General features: G+C 36.2%; 2 protein-coding genes and 1 pseudogene across 2 annotated transcripts; all 3 read left to right on the top strand.

Moving 5' to 3' along the window:
- The first annotated feature begins 596 nt into the window (after positions 1-596).
- On the top strand, positions 597-1,564 carry LOC101996385 (annotated as a pseudogene).
- Positions 1,565-15,542: 13,978 nt separating this feature from the next.
- LOC101996667 (taste receptor type 2 member 140-like) lies at positions 15,543-16,448 on the top strand. The gene has a single exon (XM_005369236.1). It carries the CDS (start codon positions 15,543-15,545, stop codon positions 16,446-16,448), a length of 906 nt encoding a protein of 301 aa, XP_005369293.1.
- A 1,987-nt stretch (positions 16,449-18,435) lies between these two features.
- Positions 18,436-19,374, top strand: LOC113455458 (taste receptor type 2 member 140-like). The gene has a single exon (XM_026777099.1). The coding sequence runs from the start codon at positions 18,436-18,438 to the stop codon at positions 19,372-19,374; it is 939 nt and encodes a 312-aa protein (XP_026632900.1).
- The last annotated feature ends 4,388 nt before the right edge of the window (positions 19,375-23,762 follow it).

A 23,762-nucleotide genomic window follows, 5' to 3' on the forward strand; every position in this document is an offset into this window, starting at 1 on the left:
AAGATCAGCTTCTTAGTATGAACAATTATGAAATAAAATTCTTTGACATATTAGAAGGTAAGTGACAGGTCATAGAGCAAATCTTGTAAAAAAATTACAGGATCTTATATGTACACATTTTTATGTTTTTAATGAGGTCATTTCATTTACCAATTTAAAATTTATTGCCTTCTAAGTGAGTTAAAATCATATAACTTTGCTTGTCCAGAAACTAGTAGCTGGTAATCACTATTCAACATGTAAACTGGATAAACAATGGAAGTAAATATGTTTTTATTTTGAAGGCAGTACATGGGGATTTGGTGTTTCTCTCATCACAATCTACAGGAAGTCAATTTCTTGTGTATATGATACCCAGTACCTGCACGAAGCTAAGCTGAGCCGCCTTGGACAATATATTGTGTTTGTGAAGAAAAATATGAATCAAATCATGAATGAATTTTAAAGTTTGTTGGATTATTGTATCGGAGAGTTTATAACAAACACACTGAGTTTGTTATATAATTTCAAGAGCGAGGAAAACCACAACATTTTAGAAGTTTGCATTTCTAAGTTTTCAGAAGTTCAGGAGAAGTTGAAGCATCCTTTTGGTGCCAATGAGTGCTGTTCTACAGGTCACATTATTAGTCATTTTAAGTGTGGAGTTTATCATAGGAATTTTAGGAAATGCATTCATGGCATTGGTGAACATCAATGGGCTGGGTCAAGAGAGGAAAGATTTCTGTTGTGGATCAGATCCTTACTGCTCTGGCCATTTCCAGAACAGCTTTTTTATTCTTATTAATCTAAATCATATTGATACCTGTGCTGTGTCCAGCTTTAGTAATAACCTAAACAAATGATCAGAATAACTAATGCCTCCTGGATACTGACCAATCATTTTAGCATATGGCTTGCTACATGTCTCAGTGTCTTTTATTATCTCAAGATAGCCAATTTTTCAAGCTCTCTTTTTCTTTACCTAAAGTGGAGAGTAAAAATGTGGTTTTAGTGACACTTTCGGTGTCTCTGCTCATATTCTTTGTAAATATCATAATCATAAACGTATATATAGATGTCTGGGTTGATCGATATAAGCTGAACACATCTCACAGTTCTATAACAAGTAATTCAAAACTTCATAAACTTACCAATACTATATTCATACTCATACCCTTCACTGTGTCCCTGATCACTTTTTTCTTGCTCATCTTCTCCCTGTGGAAACATTTGAAGAACATACAAAACAATGCCAAAGGCTCCCGAGACATCAGCATCACAGCCCACATAAAGACTCTGCAAATGGTGGTTGCCTTCCTGCTACTATATACTGTTTTCTTTCTGGCACTTGCCTTTCAGTCTTGGAACAATAAACCTCATCATAAAAATACAGCCCATATTTTTTTTTTTTGTGGATACTGGACTTGTTTTTCCTTCAGGCCATTCATATATCTTGATTTTGGGAAACAGTAAGCTGAGACAAGGATTTCTGTCCTTGATGTGGTGGGTGAGGTGCAAGCTAAATGTTGCAATTCTTGGGTTCTTAGAACATGGAAGAGATTTTCTTCAGTATTCTAGAGGATGATCTGCATATACGAAATTCTTGCATATTTATATTTTTTCTTTCTGTTTATCTTTTAGTTGTAACTTTGTAAACTTTGCAAAATTCTTCATATATCAAGCATTGTCTAAACAGGTTTGTTTTTGTGCTCCCTCTGCCTGACCTGGTGATTAGCTGTAGGGCATTGTTTACTCCAATTTGGGTGTGGCAATTTCCCACCTGCCTGGGGGCAATTCCTTGTGCAGCAGCTAGGTATATAAGGATTTCCCCGACTTTGAATAAATGGCATTTGGCTGATCTCCTTTCGAATGACCCAGGTCTCTTGTGTGTTCTTTCAATCTCCTGGCCCTTGCCTGGCTCACAAACGGTACAGTGGCGTGCGAGCTATACTGGGAGGGTAACACAGAATCAGGTGTTACACCACAATCCAATGTCTTCCAGTAGCTGTTTTCCATTTATTAGCATTCATAAAAGCCAAAATTAACAAATCACCATATATGGTACAAACTACCTGTGTTATATTTCCCATCCTTATGTGGCTTATTTTGTCTTTTATTACTTTATTTTCTGTTCAAAGATTTTATTATTTTTAAACTCATTTTATGAATGTCTACATCCTTTTCTTTTTTTTTAAGCCTAGCACATTAGGACATTATTAAACATAGTGTAACCTGCTCACATTTTTTTCCCCATCAGAACTTGCTTTACCACATATCTGTAACCTTTTCCATCTGCATGAGCAAAACTTTAAACCACTATGCTGCTTAGCTCATGGCATGCTGGCAGCTCAAGCCTGCAGGCAGTGGCCAGGTGACTTGTCTCTGTACTGTAGCCCACATGAGAGACTGCAGGACTAGGAAGCTGCACTTGGCTACATTGTTGTGTGTTTGGAACCTTTTTTATGAAAGCTTTCTCATGTGGAAAGCTTTCTCATGCTTTCCTATGTGGAAATACATGCCCCACGTTGGACAACAAACATCACAAATCAACTTACAAAAGAAAGATTTTGATTTGGGTGTTCATGGCAGGCAACATGGCATTAGGCAGGCAGGCACAAGAGCATTGGAACAGTTGCTGAAATCTTAAATCTGATACACCCAAAAGAGGAAGACTGTGATGAAGTACTGAGAATGGCATGAGCTTTCATTCCTGAAATTTTAAAATCTACTCTTGATAACAATAAGTTCTTCAACAAGAATACACTTCCTAACCCTTCTCAAACAGTTCTACCAAGTGGGGACCAAGAATTCAAATATAGGGGCATATGGGATAATTTGCGTTAAAACCACCACAAGCATATTTTGTAAGCTGAATAGATGTAAACAAATCAAGATACGAATAAATGTAGATATTGACATTGTGACTCAATAGATTTAGTTTTCTAAGGTGACTATCATTTCCACATCCTCTTAAATACCTTGCTATGGAATATGATGTGGCTATTAGCATTTTGAATAAAACTTTTCAAAATATTGTTTAAAACTTGGGGCTGGAGGAGTGACTCAGCAGTTAAGAGCACTTCCTGCTCCTGCAAAGGAACCAGATTTGGTTCTCAGCACTCACACACGCAGTTATAATTGTTGTAACTCCAGTTCTGAGAAATCCAAAGCCCTATTTTGGCCTCCATGGGCACTGAGCATTGCTATAGTGAACATAAAGGCATGTAGGCACCCACATATAAACAAAGTATCAATAAATTTTCTAAAAGATTACATGAAAAAATTAAATATACTCATGAGATAAATCCTTATAAAAGACCTTAACTCTGGTCATATATTATAGAACTTATGAACATGTCTGAGTGTAAAAGGTGAGGTAGGGCAGTTTAGCAAGTCCTGAGAATAGCAATTCATGTCCCTTAATATGCTTCTAATAAACCATATAGAATATGTAAGCAGTTTTAATTGTATTTTCTTAGTCATAAATAATAGAGTTATGTCGAACCCTAGTTTTCTGCTGATGAACTTTCTAGAGGATGCACTAAAAACAAGGATGCTGAGAAGAAAAATCCTATAGATTTGTTCTTTAAAGTCTTCTGCACAGATCCAGCGTTTATACTAAAATCAGTGATCAGCAATGAAGATTCCTTCATGTCATCTCCTGAGGTTGAGCCTTAACTTTCATGTTGGTTATTACCTGCATCCTCCATGCTTTGGGTTTTGAAATTTTACCATCCAATATCTAGGTTGGATGAATTCAAAGTAATTAGAGTCTAGAACAGGCAAAACCATGCAAAAGAATGAGAGACAGTATGCTTTTATTTGCATGCTAGCAAATAAGAATTCTGTTTTGCCTCCAATATCAGCAGGTGAAGATTAAGGTTTGTGGTCAGGTCATACAACTTGTGTTTGGAGTTATTTGACACTATATTGGATAATGGTGCTTTTGATAACCAACCCTGAACTTTGTCTTAGTTAATGCTGCCTTCATCCTTCACATTTGCCACAGGGCATAAAAATAGCAGGAGCTTCGTGTTCACCCAAAAATTATGTATTGATAGAATTGTAAGTCAGATTATAAATTACAATCAGTGCTTAACTTCATATTTTTCCCTGACTTTGATTGACTACTGAGAACATTTTTCTGTTGATCTGGTCACAGATTTTTTTTCTTGGAAATTTTGTGAATTTTTACTCACTTGAAAACGTTCTAACTTTGTCAGGAGCATAAAAAAATATGCCTGGTTGATGGTGTTTTTACTGGCTTGGTTGTCTTCAGAACTGGTGTTCTTAAGGAAAGTTAAATTTCTGGCCTTCAATTAGTGATCAGCAGAGTTCATTTAATAGAAAAGGGAAAATAATTGCTTTTGCAGTAATTAGAACAGCAACTTTTTCAACACATGGTATTTCACTAGTATCAGGGTGTTTTATGTTCAAGAGAGTCAAATTCTCTAATTTTATGTTTCGTTACTTGAAAAGAAGAGATATTTGGGGGGATTTTGGTCTTTCCCTTTTCTTCTTTTTCTTTCTTTTATTTATTCCTCCACCAATCTTAGTGGTATATGTTTGCACCTGATAGAGTACATGAAGTCAAAAGGTAAAACTTGTACCTCTTCTGTTTGCCACTTTGCTTTTTAGTCTTGCCTCTGATAATACTACTTACTTCATAGATCAGGAACAATACGAAAGTATTCTAGCAACAATTTTTGGTGCATTTTAATTATATAATCAGGGTCAGGCAAGATACTATAAGTTCTTTGTATACACTGTAAAACAGAATTGAAGCAAGTGTACTGATATTAAGAAACTTACACTTTATACAGTGGACCACAAGAGTTTTTCTATTCTCATGTAGTGACTTCAGAAAAGGCCCATGTCTGAATGTGCCAAGGAGGTAGCATATCAAGAAGAGTTCATTTGAACAGTTAGTGTTTCTGTAGATAGAAAATTGGATTCACCATCTAACATATCTTGGGAATAAGCAAGAACCTCACTGAACATCAATAAGTCAAAGCACATATAACATAAATTCAACATATTTAAGAAGGAATCTTGAATGTGGCTTAGTTAGTAAGACCAGCAGATAAAATGCAAGAGCATATGCGTTCACATCCCAAAATCTATTCAAGGAGCAGAAAGGGAACATGAGCCAATACCTCTGGGAACAAATTCCTAAGTAAAGTCCAAAAAAAACTCAAATATGTGATTGAATAAATTTATTTAAAAAAATCAAGAGTTTTAAAACAAGAAATGAATTCAGCAAATACAAATATTAAATAGAACTCAAGCAGAAATGATGGTGGAATAAAAACACTCACTAGCCTAATTAGAAAGCTGGAAAAAAGGCTTACAAACAAAAATGTTCAAGTCAAAAATATATCAGGACATAAAAATAAACTAAAATTGGACCACTTAATCAAAGAATATGATAAGCTAAAAAAACACAAAAAATATAGTGGAAATTTAGCAGATGATTAAAAAAAGCAAATTGACTAATTATAGGCATAAAAGAAAAATGTCAATTGTAAAGATCAGGTAATCAGGATTATAGAGGAAAACTTTCCCAGTTGAAAAGACATACCCCACTCAGGACAGTGTCCTTGTCTTACACCCATTCCATTCTCCCTTCCCTCCCTGCCTCTTTCTCTATGGATCACACTAGAGCATGAATAATAAAATCCCAGAGACAGAAAAGTGAAATCAGCCAAGATACTAGAGAGCTCTTACCTTTTTGTAATCTTCAGATTGGAAGAGAGTAAGTTCCTGTATCATCCCGCTTTATAGTCCTCTCTAGTGCTGGGATTAAAGGCTTGCACCACCACTGTCCGGTCTCTGTGACTAAGTAGTGTGCCTGGCCTGAATGGCTGTCTAGTGTGGCTACTTTGCACTGACCTTCAGGCAAGCTTTAAAATACAAATGAAATATCACTAAATTACACAGATGCAACCCCCAGCTCCCCAACACACACAACCTTTTTCACTGTGCTTTATGACAGCTTCCAACTCCAACAGGAACTTTCTGAGAGCCTGTAAGCCACTCAATGGAATCTTTGGAGGATTCTTGTCTTGTATGCTAGTCAAGACTTTATTTTATTTTTATTTTTAACAGCCACACACAGACATATGTACTCTTCTTCTTCTTCTTCTTCTTCTTCTTCTTCTTCTTCTTCTTCTTCTTCTTCTTCTTCTTCTTCTTCTTCTTCTTCTTCTTCTTCTCTTCCTCCTCCTCCTCCTGATCCTTTGTGTGTGATAATGACACACAGTTTGGTGCTTTTTACAGAATTGCTGAATGTGTGAATGAATGGGTCTCTGTAGCATCTGTATTAGTTTATTGTGTCTTTTCTTGGACACTTTTCCTCTTGTTTCCTTTGTCATATTCTGATTATATTAGTTTTTGTTTTACCACATTATATTATATTATTATATTATATGACAAATTGTCCCATTGAAACCTGTTTGTTTTGTAATGAAAGACAGAAAGGGAGTATATACAGATGGGTAGGAAAGTAGGTAGGAACAGGGGAGAATAGAGTCAAACAAAGTGTAATCAAGATCTATTATATGAGAAAAATATCTGCTTTCAATAAAAGGATAAAAAGACATACCCATATAGATATATGAATCACACATTAAAATAGGCAGGGCAGGTAAGAAACTCCTGATATTACAAAATAATGAAAACACTAGATACATAGAACAATGTAGTAAGAGGCTGCTAGTGTGCTCTTAGCCACCCTCCACTTGTTCACTTCCCAGCCACCCAGACTCATGAATTCACCACATAGAAACTGTGTTAATTAAATCACTGCTTGGCCAATAACTTAAGTGTATTGCTAGTTAGCTATAGCATCTAGAATTAATCCATCTCCATTATTTTATGTTTTATTTCAAGGCTTGTGGCCTACTGGCAAGGTTCTGGCATATCTGTCTCCAGCAGCGGCTTTATGGCTTCCCACTGACTCTGCCTCCCTTCTTCCAGCATTCAGTTTAGTTTTGTCCACCTACCTCTACTCTACCCTATCACAGGCCTGAGACAGTTTCTTTATTAACGGATGGTATTCATAGCATACAGAGGGGAATTCCATATGACCTCTCCTTTTCTGTTTAAATAAGAAGGAAGGTTTTAACTTCAACATAGTAAAATTACATATAACAAAACAGGTATTAAGCAAGAGTTCAAGAATTATAGTTACAATATTTATATCTACTTTGTTTTATCATAACTAAAGAAGACTATAACTACCAATTCTTTAACTCCATCAAAGACTCCAGAAGGATATAATATTACCTAAGTAAACAGGAAGTGCTTTGTAAGCAACTTCCAAAACTCTGGAATTTACAGAGACATCTTGCTGCCTGGAGAGTCACTCAAAATACTTCTGTACCATTGGAGCATCCAATATTTAGCCCATAGGCTCATAGTATCCAGCAGACTTTTCCATACAGCAGGAAATTTCAAAGACAGTTCTACCTATATTGAAAGTTTGTCAGTCACTTTCTTTTGTGTTCTGAAGAATGTCTAACAGACTCTATCATGAAGCAGGAACTCCGAAGGACTGTCTCACCTTTAGGCAAATTCAGCAGTCATTTCTCTGTGGGTCCTACATGTCCAGTTCACACAGCATACCATTAAGCAGTCAAGGCAGGAACAGTTTCTTGTCCAAATGGGTGACAAACTCCATAAGGAGACTCTTTGATGCCCACCTTTCTCTTGAATTAGCTTGGTGCCACTAGGAGCAGATATGTCTCACTAACATGAAAAGTCCTAACTTCTTAAAACATTTTACATGCCGTATTCTGAAGATCTCTGAAAGATTTGAAGAATACATATCTAACTAAAATCTATCTATCTATCTATCTATCTATCTATCTATCTATCTATCTATCTATCATCTATCTATCTAATCTATCTTCTATCTATAGATATCTTGAAAATGTAACTAATTATAACTACAAGTTTGACTATTACAAATGGCTATCTAATAACCCGTATTTCTTAATTATACATTTTAAAATGATAAGCACAATATCTTATTAATGATCTGAAATACATAAACACAGTATAACAAAATTGACCTTAAGTTTGTATCAATAAACCAATATCTATACCAATGCAGATCTCTATAGAATATTCCCTTTAAATATAAAAAATCATTTATAAACAATACTTGGGAATATGGGTGTAGTTCTCTCCAAATTGCTTTCTGCTGTTGGGTGAAGTGTTTTAAGGGATATTCATGGTGATCTTTCAGGGCTTCTTGGTTCATCAAACCACATTAGTCTGCAAAGATTCCAAAGGTTCTCATCTTCTGTGGAAACAAAAGAAGAACCTCTTTTCCAAAGCAACAAATCCTTAGACTCAAATTTTGAAATCAAGAAACCTTTAAAACATATATGTTGTTTTAGCTTAGCAGCCCCCAGAATCAAATGTCTCTCTGCAGTCAAAAAAATTGAAACAAACACAATAATATACATAATCCAGACTCTCTGTATATATTCCATCTTTATGTGGCTTATTTTTAACTTCTTTTAATCTATCTATCCATACTCTCTCTCTTTAAAGACTTTGTTTTATTTTTTTATAAACCATTTACTTCTTTTTATAACTCTCTATACTCATTTTCTTATCTCTTTCAAGCCTAGATATATTCATCCAACACTGTCCCATTTAGAGGTCTTCTATGTCTGAATCTGTCCTATTGTGTATCCTTAATTCTTTTCTGTACAGGGGCTTTTCTTAAAATGCTATGGGCTTTTAAGGATGCTTTGTCTTTTGTCTCCACATAGTCCAACATGGCAAGGCAGAGGTCTGTTTAGCATCAGCCATGATCACAACCCCATTTTCAGGCACACAGTGTGTCTATGTTGGCATTAAGCAAGTTGTAGCATTCTGCTCACAAAACCCTATTTAGATGCTTCATAGCCAAACTTCCTCAGAGTTTGTACTGGCAGCATGGCCCAGGAAGCTGTTTCAAAACTGCACAGCTTTTTGTTTCTGCTACTGCTGAATCAGGAAAACCTGTCTTAAAAGAGCCATGCATACAGAGCCCACCAAAACGCTGCTACCAAACCATGATTAACTCTGTTATTTTGTGTCTAGGATTCCTTTTCAAGCTTTCTCAGGTTTTAAGTGAATTTTAGTTGGCCACATTGGTGCACCAATTTGTAGTATGAGGCTGCTAGTGTGTTCCTGGCTGCCCTCCGCTTGTTCCTTTTCCAGCTGCCAAGACTCCCGAAATAACCACACAGAAACTGTATTAGTTAAATCACTGCTTGGCCAACTACTTAAATATATGGCTAGCTAGCTCTTGAATCTAGAATTAACCCATCTCTATTATTTTATATTTTACCATGAAGCTCATGGCGTACTGGCGTGTATGTCTCCTTGGCTTCCCACTGACTCTACCTCCTTTCTTCCAGTATTCAGTTTAGTTTTCCCTGCCTAGCTCTACTCTACCCTATCAGAGGCTTAAGATGGTTTCTTTATTAACCAATGCTATTCAACAGTATACAGAAAGGAATTCCACACCGGAACAAAAAATTATTGAAAAGTGCTAAGGGAAATGCTACAATCACATATGAAGGAAACATCAGAATAACAGTTGACTTCTCTCTGCAAACTTATATACCAGAAGATCTTGGAATAGCATGCTCAAAATTCTAAAAGACTTTTATTTGTGGCTAGAAACCAATTATGAGTGAGTACATCCCATGTTCATCTTTTTGGGTCTGGGTTACCTCACTCAGGATAGTATTTTCTATTTCCACCCATTTGCATGCAAAATTTGAGAAGTCATTGTTTTTTACTGCTGAGTAGTACTCTAATGTGTATATATTCCACACTTTCTTCATCCATTCTTCCATTGAAGGACATCTAGGTTGTTTCCAGGTTCTGGCTATTACAAATAATGCTGCTATGAACATATTTTGATATCCTAAAGAAGCTAAATAAGAAGGTGAACCCAAAAAAAACATATAGCTATCCTCCTGGGTAGGGGAAGTAGACAAGATTGCCAGGCAAAAAATCGGGATCTTAAGGGTGGGGTGGGAGGGGGGTAAGGGGAGATGGGGAGAAAAAAGTGAGAAGGGTAGGATGGGGAGAACTTGGGGCAACGGGATGATTGGGATACAGGAAGGTTGGATAGGGCAGCAGGGAAGCACATATCTTAATTAAGGGAGCCATCTTAGGGTTGGGAAGAGACTTGGACCTAGAGGGGCTTCCAGGTGCCCAAGGCGAGGTCCCCAGTTAGTTCCTGGGGCAGCTGAGGATAGGGAACCTGAAATGATCCTATCCTATAGCCATACTGATGAATATTTTGCATATCACCATAGAACCTTCATCTGGCGATGGATGGAGATAGAGACAGAGACCCATACTGGAACACTGGACTGAGCTCCCAAAGTCCCAATGAGGAACAGAAGGAGGGAGAAGATGAGCAAGGAAGTCAGGACCAAGAGGGGTGCACCCACCCACAGAGACAGTGGGGCTGATCTATTGGGAGCTCACCAAGGCCAGCTGGACTGTGACGGAAAAAGCAGGAGATAAACCCGGACTCTCTGAATATGGCAGACAATGAGGGTTGCTGAGAAGCCAAGGACAATGGCACTGGGTTTTGATCCTACTTCTTGTTCTGGCTTTGTGGGGGCCTAGCCAGTTTGGATGTTCACCTTCCTGGACCAGGATGGAGGGGGGAGGACTTTGGACTTTCCACAGGGCAGGAAACCCTGACTGCTCTTCAGACTTGAGAGGGAGGGGGAGAGGAGTGGGGGGAGGGCGGGAGGAGTGGGAGGCTGGGAGGAGGCGGAAAATTTTTTTCTCATTAAAAAAAAATCAATAATAAAAAAAAGATAATGAATGCAAAAAAAAATTCTAAAAGACTAATGAACCTAATTCATATTCTTTACACAGAGAATCTATCTGCAACAACTGAAAGAGAAAGAAAAAGTTTCCATGATATTAACAGGATCAAAGACTTCCTGTCAACCAAACCAGTCCTTCAGAGAATACTGGATACAATACTTCAGATGAAGAGAGAAATTCACATAAAAATAAAACTTTACAGAAAAGAAAACTGCAATTATTGAATCACAAAATAGGGTTAGTAACACAGAGATGATAGCTATAAAGACCTTTCAATAATAACCATAATATTAATGTTATTAGCCTGTTAAAGAGCACAAGCTAGTTAAAGAAACAGAATCCATTGTGTGCCTGTATGAGTGTGTATGTTGTTTGTGGTGTGTTTTTGTGTGTGTATATTTGTGTATATACATATATATATGTATGTATGTTAGTGTCTTTATGTATGTGTGTTTTTCTGTATATGTGTTTATGCATGTGTGTTTGTGTATATGTATATTTATGTGTGTGTGTTTCTGTGTGTTGTGTTCTTTGTGCATGTTTATGTGTGTGGTTGTGTGTGTTTTGTGCGTTTGTATATGTGTGTTGGTGTGTTCATGTGTGTGGATTGTATGTGGTTGTATCTATATATGTGCATATATGTTTGTATATATGTGTATGTATTTGTATTTGTGTTTAAACATACTTTCTCTGTATCTCAGCAGCCACTCCCAGATAAATACACAAAAATATAAATGTAAGGTCAATAGCTCAGGCTTATTATTAACTAGTTCATACAACTTAAATTAACCCATTTATATTAGTCTACATTTTGCCACATGGTGTTATGTATATGCATTTGTTTGTGTATAATGTGTGTTGTGTGTATACATTTGTGTATGTGTTTGTGTATGTTTATGTCTTTATGTGTATATATGTGTGTTTTGTATGCATAAATTTCTATGTGTATTTATGTGTTTGTGTCTCTTTGTGTATATATATGCATAATTGTATGTAGGTTTGTATGTATATGTATTTATGTATATGTGTTTTTGTATATATATGCATGTGCATATATGTGTGTATGTTTTATGTGTATATATTTGTGTATGTGTTTATGTGTGTTTGTATGTGTGTATGTGTTTGTATAAAATAAGGATGAAGACTAGATTATGGAAATTTTAGTTAGTCTTACTACTGTTTTAATGAGCACCATTACCATAAACAAGTTGGGGAGAAAAGGGTTTATTTGACTTGCAGCTCCACATTGTAGTCCGTCACTGAGGAAGTCAATCAGGACCGAAAATCAAGCAGGGCAAGAACCAGGAGGCAGGAGCTTATGCAGAGCCCATGGAAGGATGCTGAAACTGATGGGGAAGATTACAGAAATCAGAAGCTGGTTGGAAATGCATCTAAAAAGGGTTTGTGGGTTGTTCAACCTAATAAGACTTAGAGGAAATCACAGATGAGTAGACAGAAGGATTTTAAGAATAAAAGACCAAGGTATCTGCTATGAGATAGTATCTTTGGTATATGAGAGGAAGTTGTACCCATGAACTCTCAACAATATTGTTATCTGACAAAGATTGACATAGGGACAACACTAGTAGACATGGCAACATGAACAGGAAATTTCACATGGTCTTATTCTCTAGATGGAAGAACTATGGGAGGTAAATATCTGATGAAAGAGGAGACTCAGTCATCTTCAGGAGCAACCTTCCAGAGAGGTTGCCTGTTGCAAGGGGAGGGCTGCTTGTTTGTCCTGGACGTCCAGCTAGTTTACATCCATAATAACCACACAGAAACTATATTAATTAAAACACCTCTTGGCCATTAGCTCTAACTTCTTATTGGCTAACACTTACATATTATTTTAACCCATCATCATAAATCATAGTATCACCACCTGGCTGTGGCTTACTGGCGATTCTAAGTGGCATCCATCTCAGGCAGAGGATCCATGGCTTCTCTCACTCTGCCCTTCTTCCCAGCATTTAGTTTTGTTTTCTCACCTACTTAAGTTCTGCCCTATCAGACCCAAAGCAGTTTCTTTATTAAAGAATGAATGAAAGCAACACATGAACAGAAGAACCTCCCACACCAGTTGCCCAATATCAAGTGGTCAACACTTAATACCTATGTATACAAGAAAAGATAAACAGACAAAAAAAATCTAAGCAGTTATTATGACCTTGTTGGGCATGTAATATAGTCTTCTTACTGAGAACCTAGTTCTGTAGAGATGAACAAAGTTGATTCTTCAAATCTATCTATCATCTGTTTATATATGTGTGCATGTAAGTATGAGCTATATATATATATTTATAAACTATTTATATATCTCTATATTATCTGTCATCAATCATGTATCATCACCCACCAATCTATAACACATATTTAAATATTTCTGTTACACTAGAAATCACAATTTTACTTTAAATCTGAAATATTACACTAAAATCAACACTAATTTAAAAAATAGAGAGAAAGCAGTTTCAATGCTTTTTCTCAAATTTTGTTAAATTTGAGTGCTATAATTGAGAGTCCAATCAATTTTTATTTAAAAGACATGTATAGGCATTGGAGATTCATAGGCAGTGACGTAAATAAGTGGTACACAGGGAGAGTTTAGATTTGCTAAACCCTTTTCAATTACTTGTATTTAGTAAGTCAATAAAACTTGTACCTAATCAAAATATGAAATACACTGATTTGTAAATATATATCATAGATGTAATATAAAATTTAAAGGGACATTCATGCATCTTAGGAAGTGGTGTGTCTTTCCCAGCAATTGCTGTCCAGGTGGAACTTTCTCTTTTTCCCACCCAGAGCATAATGTGCAGGGCAGGTGCTTGGAGAACCTCCCCTGAGTGCTACTCTTTCAGTGGATACAAGTTCTGTCACTTTTCAGAAAGAAAAGCTCCAGTAGCTGCACTCACTCCACACCCACTCCAGGGTGTTTTGCATTTCTCTGTCTTCTCGGTGTTGTAAGGAAGGAGCCCTGCCAAGAGGACCTTCATGTCTCTGCAGTGGTGGTAAGCTTATGCTTCTATCCTTCCTTCACACTTTATCTTAACATTTCAATAGACGGGTTAGTTAATTTTCTCAGTATGGCTGTTCCTCAATTGTGGGGCAATCATAAGAATATCAGTTTCTTTACACAGCATTCCTGCAGGTGACTGAGTTTGTGTTCCATCAACAAGCAACTTTCCTTGTCTTTCTCTGCAATCTCTACAGACATCTCTTGTTCTTGTTCTTATTGTTTTGAGAAAAGATCTGATCATGTATACCAGACTGGTTTTAGACTTGTTATCCTCCTGAATCAACTTCTTCCTTTTGTTTTTGTTTTTGTTTTTGTTTTTATTTTTTGTTTTTTCGAGACAGGATTTCTCTGTAGCTTTTGGAGCCTGTACTGGAACTAGCTCTTGTAGACCAGGCTGGACTCAAATTCAAAGAGATCCGCCTGCCTCTGCCTACCGAGTGCTGGAATTAAAGGTGTGTGCCACTACCGAACAGCCGAATCAACTTCTTAAGTGCTGGACAGTGTTTGCCTGTAGAACCACAGAAGTTAATTGCAGTGTTTCATGTATATTTTTCTCCTGCCTTTGTACTGTTTGTGTCATTGCTTTTTTAAAATAACTTTTAGCTTTTGAAGAATGTTTTAATGTTATGCTCGATTTTCCAGTTGCCTAGGCATTGCACCATTATGCATTTTCATTGATGCCTTACAGAGATGGTAATGAAGCAGATATTGGAATCAAATGAAACTCTTTAGTACTGACAGGGGAAATGGGATGTACTACAAAGAGAGATACAGAGAGTGAGGGGGAATCTTCTGGTGTAGATTGATTTATGTAACCTTATTGTCTGTTAAGTAGCACAAGGATATTTCCAAAGCATTTTTGCTCATGGCTAAAATAGGTAAATATTTTGTAGAATATTTACTGTATCATTTACACCTGAAAGTAATTTACACAATGTCTAAACCACCACCACAGTACTCAGAATAAATTACTTGCATAATAAATATCCATTAATAGTACATAGGAATTACTGAAGAGAGAAATGAAAGGATATATGTCTAACTTTATATTTATCTACTAGTGTACATTTGTATTTTCATGTAGAATAAGGTATGCATCACCTTGTTGATCATCTAGAAAAATGATCAGTATTATCAGTACAAGCTATTTATGGGGAGCAACTATCTCTTTTAGATAAGTAGGCAACTCTAATAACTTAAGGGAAGAACCTTAAAAAATAAGAATATGTCCCCCACATAGAGTTTTTATTTTAATGGATTTAGTGTCATTCTCACTTTTTGCCAGCATGAATTTTAGATTGCCAAGAAATTAAGTAGCTAAGTTTTATAAGTAGACATTTATGGCACTGCAAATAATACTACCTTTGTTTTGATGATACAAATGAAAATTCAATGTTTCTTTTAGCATCAACTACAGACAACCTCCAGCTGGTATGTGTAAAGTATGTCGGACATAGATGAAGTACATCTGAGCTGTCTTGGACAATATATTAATTTTTTTGTGAAGAAAACTATAATCCAAGTCACTAATGAACTTCAATATTTGCTTGACATTTTGTATGGATATTCATAACAACTATGTTTTGAATTTTCAAGAATCACATAGACATGTTCTTTTAGAAGATCACATTACTAAACCTTTAGCAGTACAGTAGAATTTTATCTCTTGGTAACAATGAAAGTTATTGTAGAGTACCTATTACTAATCATTTTAGGTGTGGAAATCATTATAGGGAGTTTAGGAAACGGATTCATAATATTGGTGAGCATCATGAATTGGGGCAAAAGAAGAAAGATCTCTACAGTGGATAAGATCTTCACTGCTCTGGCTATCTCCAGACTTGCTTTTATGTGGTCACTGGTCATAGTTTTATTGATATATGAGCTGTATCCATCCTTAGGGACAAGTGGAAGAATTTTGAGAATAAGTAATTTTTCCTGGACAGTGGTCAATCATTTCAGCATCTGGCTTGCTACATGTCTCAGCATATTTTATTTCCTCAAGATAGCCAGCTTTTCCAATTCAATGTTTCTCTTCCTAAAGTGGAGAGCAAAAAAAGTTGTTTCAATGACACTACTGGTGTCTCTTCTTTTCTTGTTTATGAATCTTAAAGTCATAAATGCATATATTGCTATCTGGATTGATGGATATAAAGCAAATATGTCCTACAGTTCTGATCCAAATGACTATGGACAGTTTCCTAGGCTTCTGACACTCACCAACACTATGTTCACATTCACACCTTTCATTGTGTCCCTAACAACTTTACTCTTGCTCATCTTCTCCCTGTGGAGACATCTGAAGAACATGCAGGACAATAACAAAGGATACAGAGATGTCAGCACCACAGCCCACATAAAGGCCCTGCAAATGGTGGTCACCTTCCTGTCACTATATACTATTTTCTTTCTGGCACTTGTTATGCAGTCTTTGAAAAATGATATCCATTTAAAAAGTTTATTAAATTTGATTTTTGATGGTGCCGCACTTGGTTTTCCATCAGGCCACTCCTGTGTCCTAATTCTGGGAAACACTAAGCTCAGACAGGCTTTTCTGTCCATGATGTGGTGGTTAAGGTAAAAGCTCAATGTTGCAGAACCCCCAGGTCCTTAAACTATGTAAGGGGTTGTTTCCTATTTTCTGGAGGAAGACCTATTCTTAAGAGATTCTGTATGTTTACATTTGTATTTATGGTTTATTCTTCAATTGGAGCTTTGTAAATTTTACAAAATTCTATGTGAAAAAAATCATTGTCCCATATGAATATGCATTAATATAATCATACGTATACATACAAGATTTATAAAAACATTCCTAAAGAGAATAGCTCTTTTTGAGGAAATAGTCTGTCATGTTGTTCTATAGAGAAATACATGTAAATTTTTCTTGGTGCTATTGTCATCTTGTCTGTAAAAGCCTCTCTCCTAGGAACTGCTATTCAGGTGGGACTTCAAATACTTCCTATCCAGAGCTCAGGGTAGTACCTGGGTTGAATGTTGCTTTCTGCCAGTGAATATGTATTCTATCATTTTCTAGAGTGGATCATAAAGTTCCAGTAACTGCACCCACTCTACTCAGCCCCACCCCTTGGGTGTTTTGCATTTTTCATTGTTTTCTTCTTCCTTGTTGTATGTAAGAAGCCACTCCAACACGATCTTCCTGTCTCTGCAATTATGGTATGGTCATGGTTTTCTTCTTAGTAATTTCCTTCAAAACTGTTTAATAACTGAGCTAAGTTTGCTCCCCAGGATGTATTGTAATACATGTCTTTTTTCTTCATTCTCTAAAGGTTTCTGTTGCTTTAGACTATCTTAGTATGTAACTCAAACTGGCTTTTATGGGTTAGCCACTTAATCTGGGCTATGTTTACTAGTCTATACAACCCCATGAATTTTACTGAAGCTTTTGTTGTAATTTTCTATATTATCTTGGTCACTCTGTTGTATTGGCATCATTGTTTCTTTGACTATTCTTTAGCTCCTGGAGACTGGTGATGCCATGCTGCTTTCCTTGCCAGTCTAGGTTCTGCATCATCCTGAGTCTGCCTTGATACCTACAGTGAAGGTAATAGAGCAGATATCATTGCTGTGCAGAGAGAAATATACGAAACTTGTTGCTGTGGTGTGTGTCAGGGACAGATGTTCTAACAGGAAAGTCACAGGAAATGAAGAGTGTTCTTGCAGTATAGTTGAATGAATTTGAACTCTTGTCTGCTTTATTACACAGTAGGGTAGTTTCTAGTTTTGTTCACATAGGGGGATAAAAGAATCACAAGTTTACAAGTAGTTATATTTCCAGTGCATTGACTATTCTTGAAGGAATTTTATTGAATATCTTGTCAATTGTAACAGTATTAAGTATGAGGTAGATGAAAAACAAGTGAAAAGTAAATGGTCAACTTCAATAACTGAAATAAAGAATGAAGAGAAGTTGTATTTCTGTAAAATGTATGTTTCTGTCTATGTGTGTACTAAAACGGTAAAAATGGAAAAAACAGTAGTTTTGTATGAGCTTGTAAAATAAATTTCTTGGTATTCTCAGTACCACCGAAGGAGTAATAGTGTATATAAGATTATCAACTGATGATAAGAACTGTAAAAAATATGCATAAAAATATGCACAGACATCATACTGATGTATTTAGTGAAGTTCATATTGTTGTGTCTGTTTGATTTTTGAGTGCAGTATCACTGGTCCAGGAAAAAAGAGGTATTCAGATTTAGTATGTACAGAAATAGAGCACAAAACAAATTGCAAATAAAAATATCTTTATTTTGATGACAGGACCTAAAAATTCAGTGTTTCGATCACCATCAACTACAAGGACATCAGGATGCAGTGTGGGAGGCACTCACTAGCTGCATGAGCTTCATCTATATTTTATTTAGTTTTGTGAACAAAACTAAAAACTAACTCAGTAGTAAATGAATGGTTACTTGATATTGTGTATGGGAGTTTATGCTGGATGCTATGAATTTTCAAGAATTATATAGAAGTAACATTTTAGAAGATTGCATTGACAGATCCCTAAGTGTGTAGTAAAAATCAGAGCATCTTATTGGTTATAATGAGTGTTGTCCTACGTGCCATAATCATAATAATTTTAAGTGTCGAGCTCTTAATGGGAAATTTAGGAAATGTATTCATAGTGCTGGTGAACATCAAGAACTGGGTCAAGAGGAGAACAATTTCTACAACGGACCAAATCCTCATGGCTCTTGCCATCTCTAGAATTGCTTTTTTGTGGTCAATGGTCACAACTGTATTGATATATGTGATGAAACAAGCTACAATTATAACTAAAAATCTTATTAGAATGATTGATATACAGTTGGCAATAACCAACCATTTCAGTATCTGGCTTGCTACAGTCCTCAGCATCTTTTACTTTCTTAAGATAGCCAATTATTCAAACTTTATTTTTCTATATCTAAAGTGGAGAGTTAAAAAAGTGGTTTCAGTAACACTTCTTGCATCTTTGCTCCTTTTGTTTTTAAACATTCTAGTCATAAACAGATATATTGATGTCTGGATTGATGGTCATGAAGCAAATACATCCTACAGTGTTATCTTAAGTAAATCTACTCAGGTTTCCAGGCTTATATTAATCACCACAGCTATGTTCACACTCATCCCCTTTACTATGTGTCTGATAACTTTCCTCCTGCTCATCTTCTCCCTGTGGAGACATCTGAAGAACATACATTACAATGCCAAAGGCTCCAGAGATGTCAGTACCCGAGCACACATAAAGACCCTGCAAACTGTGGTCACCTTCCTGCTATTATATACTTCTTTCTTCCTGTCAGTTCTTTTACAATTCTGGAAGGCTGGCTTTCAGAAGAAATCTCCGATTGTTTTGTTTTTATTTGGTATAGGAATTGCTTTTCCCTCAGTACACTCCTGGATCTTAATTCTGGGAAACACTCCTCTGAGACAGGCATGCTTTTCTATGCTCTGGTGGCTGATGTGCAGGTCCAAAGATGCTGAGCACTTGGATCCCTAAAACATATCAGTAATCAACTTCCACATTCTATAGAAAATTCAGTTTATAAGTCTTAGGTTATATGGAGAAATTAGTACAGAAAAAGAGTCAGAGATGGATCAGTCTTCAGACAGAATCTATTATAAAGACAGACAGGATCCTATTAAACTTCTTGGTAGCACCAAAGGGCCTGGATGTAAATATTATTCCTGCAAAAGAGAGTAGAGTTTGTTTATGTATGCTCTCTCGTGAGAAAGTAGGGAAAAGGGAAAGGGGTTAGGCCAGGAGGAAATTGGTCCAAACCAGGTTAACATTATCTAACTAGACTTAAACACATCATGTGTTTCTGTATTTCTTAATGAAGCAGACGTTTAAGGGGGCTCAAAGGCATTCCCTTGAAAGAGGCCTCTGCAAGATGAATGTGCTTTATCAGGATGTTTTGGAATAGTCACCTGTTCTGTCCACAGCTCTTCTCATTTTAGGGTTCTGATTTCCATACAAACTGTTTGCTTGGAGACAGAGGGAGATTGTCTCTTGTGAGAACTGTGAGGAGAGGCAGATAGACTGTTGGCAGTGGTGGCCATGTCTGTGAGACAATAAGCAATGATAGGAGAGATTGCTGTGGGCTGTAGGATAAAACAATAAAACAATCTTGTGTGTATAGACTCGTACACACCGCATGTTTTTCAGCTGTATGTAACTTTATGGATTTGGGGAAATTGTGTGTACCTTAAGTACTGGAAAAGAATTATGCTTTGGCAGAAAAGGTGCAAATATGTATATTGTTGTATGAAGAAAGGTTTGAATATGGACCACCTAAGTATAAGAACTGATATTAGTAACATTTTTACATCAATCATTAAGTCTTTTAAGATTTTGCAATGATTAATGAAAAATGTACGAGATATCAATCTTTCTAGATATTTCAATTATTCCTTGAAATATAAGATTTCAAAATATTTCCTAAAAGCCTTTTGAATTTCATAAGAATCTATCTTTTATGTCTACTTTAATTAATTTGGGTTTTTATTTAGTTGGGAATATTTTATGTTATTTATGAATCTTTTATTTTGTACTTATAGGCAACAATGATCATATTATTAAAATTTCTAATTAGCATTATATTTTGCAGAATGTCAAACTGAGAGGTAGAGGTGGTGGTGTAATTTAGTTGGAGAAAGTGTTTCTCAGGGGTGAATTACTGGTTTTCATCCCACGGTCAAAATCCCACAAAAACAAATGAATAAAAAAACAGAAGTAACAAAGCCCTGATACAAAACAAGTATTTTCTTCATCTTTGAGATTGAAAACAATTGTGTTTATGTTTTTTTTTGAATGAACATTTATCAAGATACATCCATCAACTAAGTATCTACATAAAAAGTGATAGAGTGATGCTAGCTCAGTGAGTATACTATTACCTGGAGAGCATTACAAGGGCGATGCAAATCTAAGATAATTTGTATTCATGCTGAATTCCTTTTGGTTATGACAGGGTCCAAAATGTTAATGTGATATTAATATAAGAAGAATTCAAAACTGTTTTCTATAATTTTTAAGACTTTTGTTGTAGTAATCAGGCTCATTTCTTAAAGGGCATTGGCATTAAATTTTGCTGGTTGTGGTACCACACTACTTCACAGCCTTCAGGATAGTTTAATCTCATATGTAACAACATAATTATTCCTCAGTTAAGAATCAGTAGGAGAATTTGCTAGCTGCCACATTGATGTATGTCAATGATACATTCAGGATTAGGCTTTAAAAAACAACAACAAACCATATCTATTTGATAAACATTGAGATGGCCATGAAGCAAAACTGTAAAGGAATTTATTGATATTTGGAAACCTCCTCTACATACAGTTGATCACAATATTAGTTTGTGTGTTTCCAGGCAATAAATTAAGACAAGATCCAATATCGTGAAGTGCCAGAGAAGGCATTTGTATGAAGAAGACCTAAATTGAGAAATGGTTCAATAATAAAAATGATTGAATGATTACACCAATATAATGTCATGGTATTCTGCATGAAACTGGTCATAGAATTAAAAAGAAACAAGAACTTCACTGAACTTTCATAAGGCAAGAGCACATACAACTTAGAGTCAACAAATTAAAAGAGGGGACAGGAAACATACCTTAGTAAGAAAATTAATGCAAAAACATGAGGACCTGAGTTCAAATCCCCAGAAGCCACATCAAAAATTATGTGTCTTAGCTAAACAATAGATGATTGCTTCATCTTGGCTTGTTGCTCATGGCTTGTTCAGTATGCTTTCTTATACAGATGTGTATTCCCAGTCCCCACCTACAATGAACCGTGCCCTCCCAAGTCAGACTATCTCTAGGCTTGCTTAGGCAGTATATTATTCTGTATCTGCTTTGATGCTCACACTGATAGAACAGAACAGGTACTGGAGCAAAGTGAAAAAAAAGAGGATAGTATCTGAATATCTATGAGTTACTAACAAGCAAAACTAGGGAATGAAGAAGAATCTTGTATAGATGCATTTATGTAAGCTTCTGTCTGTTCTCTGTCACAATAGAATTTTCTTTGCAACAAGGTGATGGTGGCACACGCCTTTAATCCCAGCACTCAGGAGGCAGAGGCAGGTGGATCTCTGTGAATTCAAGATCATCCTGGTCTACAGAGGCTCCAAAGCTACAGAAAATACTGTTTTGAAAACTTAAAAAAAGGATTTTTTTTTGTGTATAGATAAAATAGCTAAAATTTTTTGAGAATTTTTACATTATTACTATATTGCTAAGCAAGCATATGATTCACAGTAAATGTTAATTAATGATAAACATAGATTATTAAAGTGAGAAATAAAGGATATTTGCACAGAAATAACTATATTTTGGGTGTGTGTCTATGTACATGTGTGTATGAATGACTGTGAAAAAGAAAATTAACTAGTATTTTAGTGCTAACTACTGAGGAATGATGGCTTCTATGAGCTTTTCAGTTAATTCTAATAGCTTGGAGGAAGAATTTTGGAAAACATGCATAGGTCCCTCACAGGGTGTCATTTTGCACTATTTAATGAAAGTCTTCTTTCTATATATCAGGGTAGATTTTATTGCCTGTTGTGTGAGTTAGAATTTTTTTTTTAGTTTTACTTGTCTATAAACCAAAGAGCCAAACAATAAAATGCAGACACGGAAATCTGATGAAGGCAGAGGAGATCTGTGTTCTTCAGGATCAACTGCAGAGAACTCCAGGGTGCTGTATATAATGCCTGGGTGTGGGGATTAAACTCAGGTGAGCTGTCTTGGACAACACCAGATATCTGTAAAGAAAATTATGAACCACTCACTAGTGAGTCTTTGCATTTTTTGACCTTGTATCTGAGAATTCATAAAGTGGCGGTTTACGGTTTCTTAAGAATCACATGGACATAGTGTTTTAGAGGATTGAGATTGACAGCTCTTCAGCAGCTCAGTGGAAAGTGGAGCATCCTCTACTGACAGAGAGTGCTGTGCTGCAGGTCACATTGTTCAGCCTGTAAGAGTGGAGCTCATCATAGGAAATTCAGGAAATGCATTTATGGCACTGGTGAACACCGTGGATTTGGTCAAGAAAAGAAAGATCTCTTTCGTGGATCAGATCCTCACTGCTCTGGCCATCTCCAGAATTAGTTCCTGTGCTCACTATTCACAGCTTCATTGATACCTGCAGTGTACCCAGCTTTAATGATTACTGCGAAAGTTATAAAAATAATTACTATTTTCTGGACTGTGAGAAAACATTTCAACACTGGGCCCTCTACATGCCCCAATGTCTTTTAGTTTTTCAGGACAGCCAATTTCTCAAATTCTGTTTGCTTTGCCTAATGGGGAGAATAAAAAATGCGTTTAGAGATGCTTCTGGTGTTTCTGCTCATTTTGTTTTTAAACACTGATGCCTAGATTGATTTGATTGATTTTGTTTTTAAACATTGATGCCTAGATTGATGGGTAAAAGGGAAATATGTCCTAAAATTCCAACTAAAATAGCCATGTCCAACATTCTTAGCCTCACTTGCCCATACACTTCACTGTGCCCTGATCCCTCTCTCACCTCCTTATCTTTTACTTGTGGAGACATCTGAGTTTCATGCAGCACAACACCCAAAGTCCAGCGATGTCAGCACCTCAGCCCACAGAAAAACCCTGCTAATGTTGGTCACCTTCCTGTTTCTGTGTCCTGCTTTTTTCTCTTCTACTTGTTTCACAGCCTTGGAACTTCTGACATTTGAGAGAAAAATACAATTGCTTTGTTTTTTGAAGCCACTACACTTGATTTTTCCCTTAAGCCATACCTTTTATAAATCCTTACAACAGTGAGCTAAGACAGGCTTTTCTTTCTGGGATGGGGTGCTTGAGACGCAGGCCCAAAGATACAGAAATGCTTGCTTTAAT

Source organism: Microtus ochrogaster, unplaced genomic scaffold (genome assembly GCF_000317375.1).
Source record: "Microtus ochrogaster isolate Prairie Vole_2 unplaced genomic scaffold, MicOch1.0 UNK46, whole genome shotgun sequence".
Taxonomy (NCBI): domain Eukaryota; kingdom Metazoa; phylum Chordata; class Mammalia; order Rodentia; family Cricetidae; genus Microtus; species Microtus ochrogaster.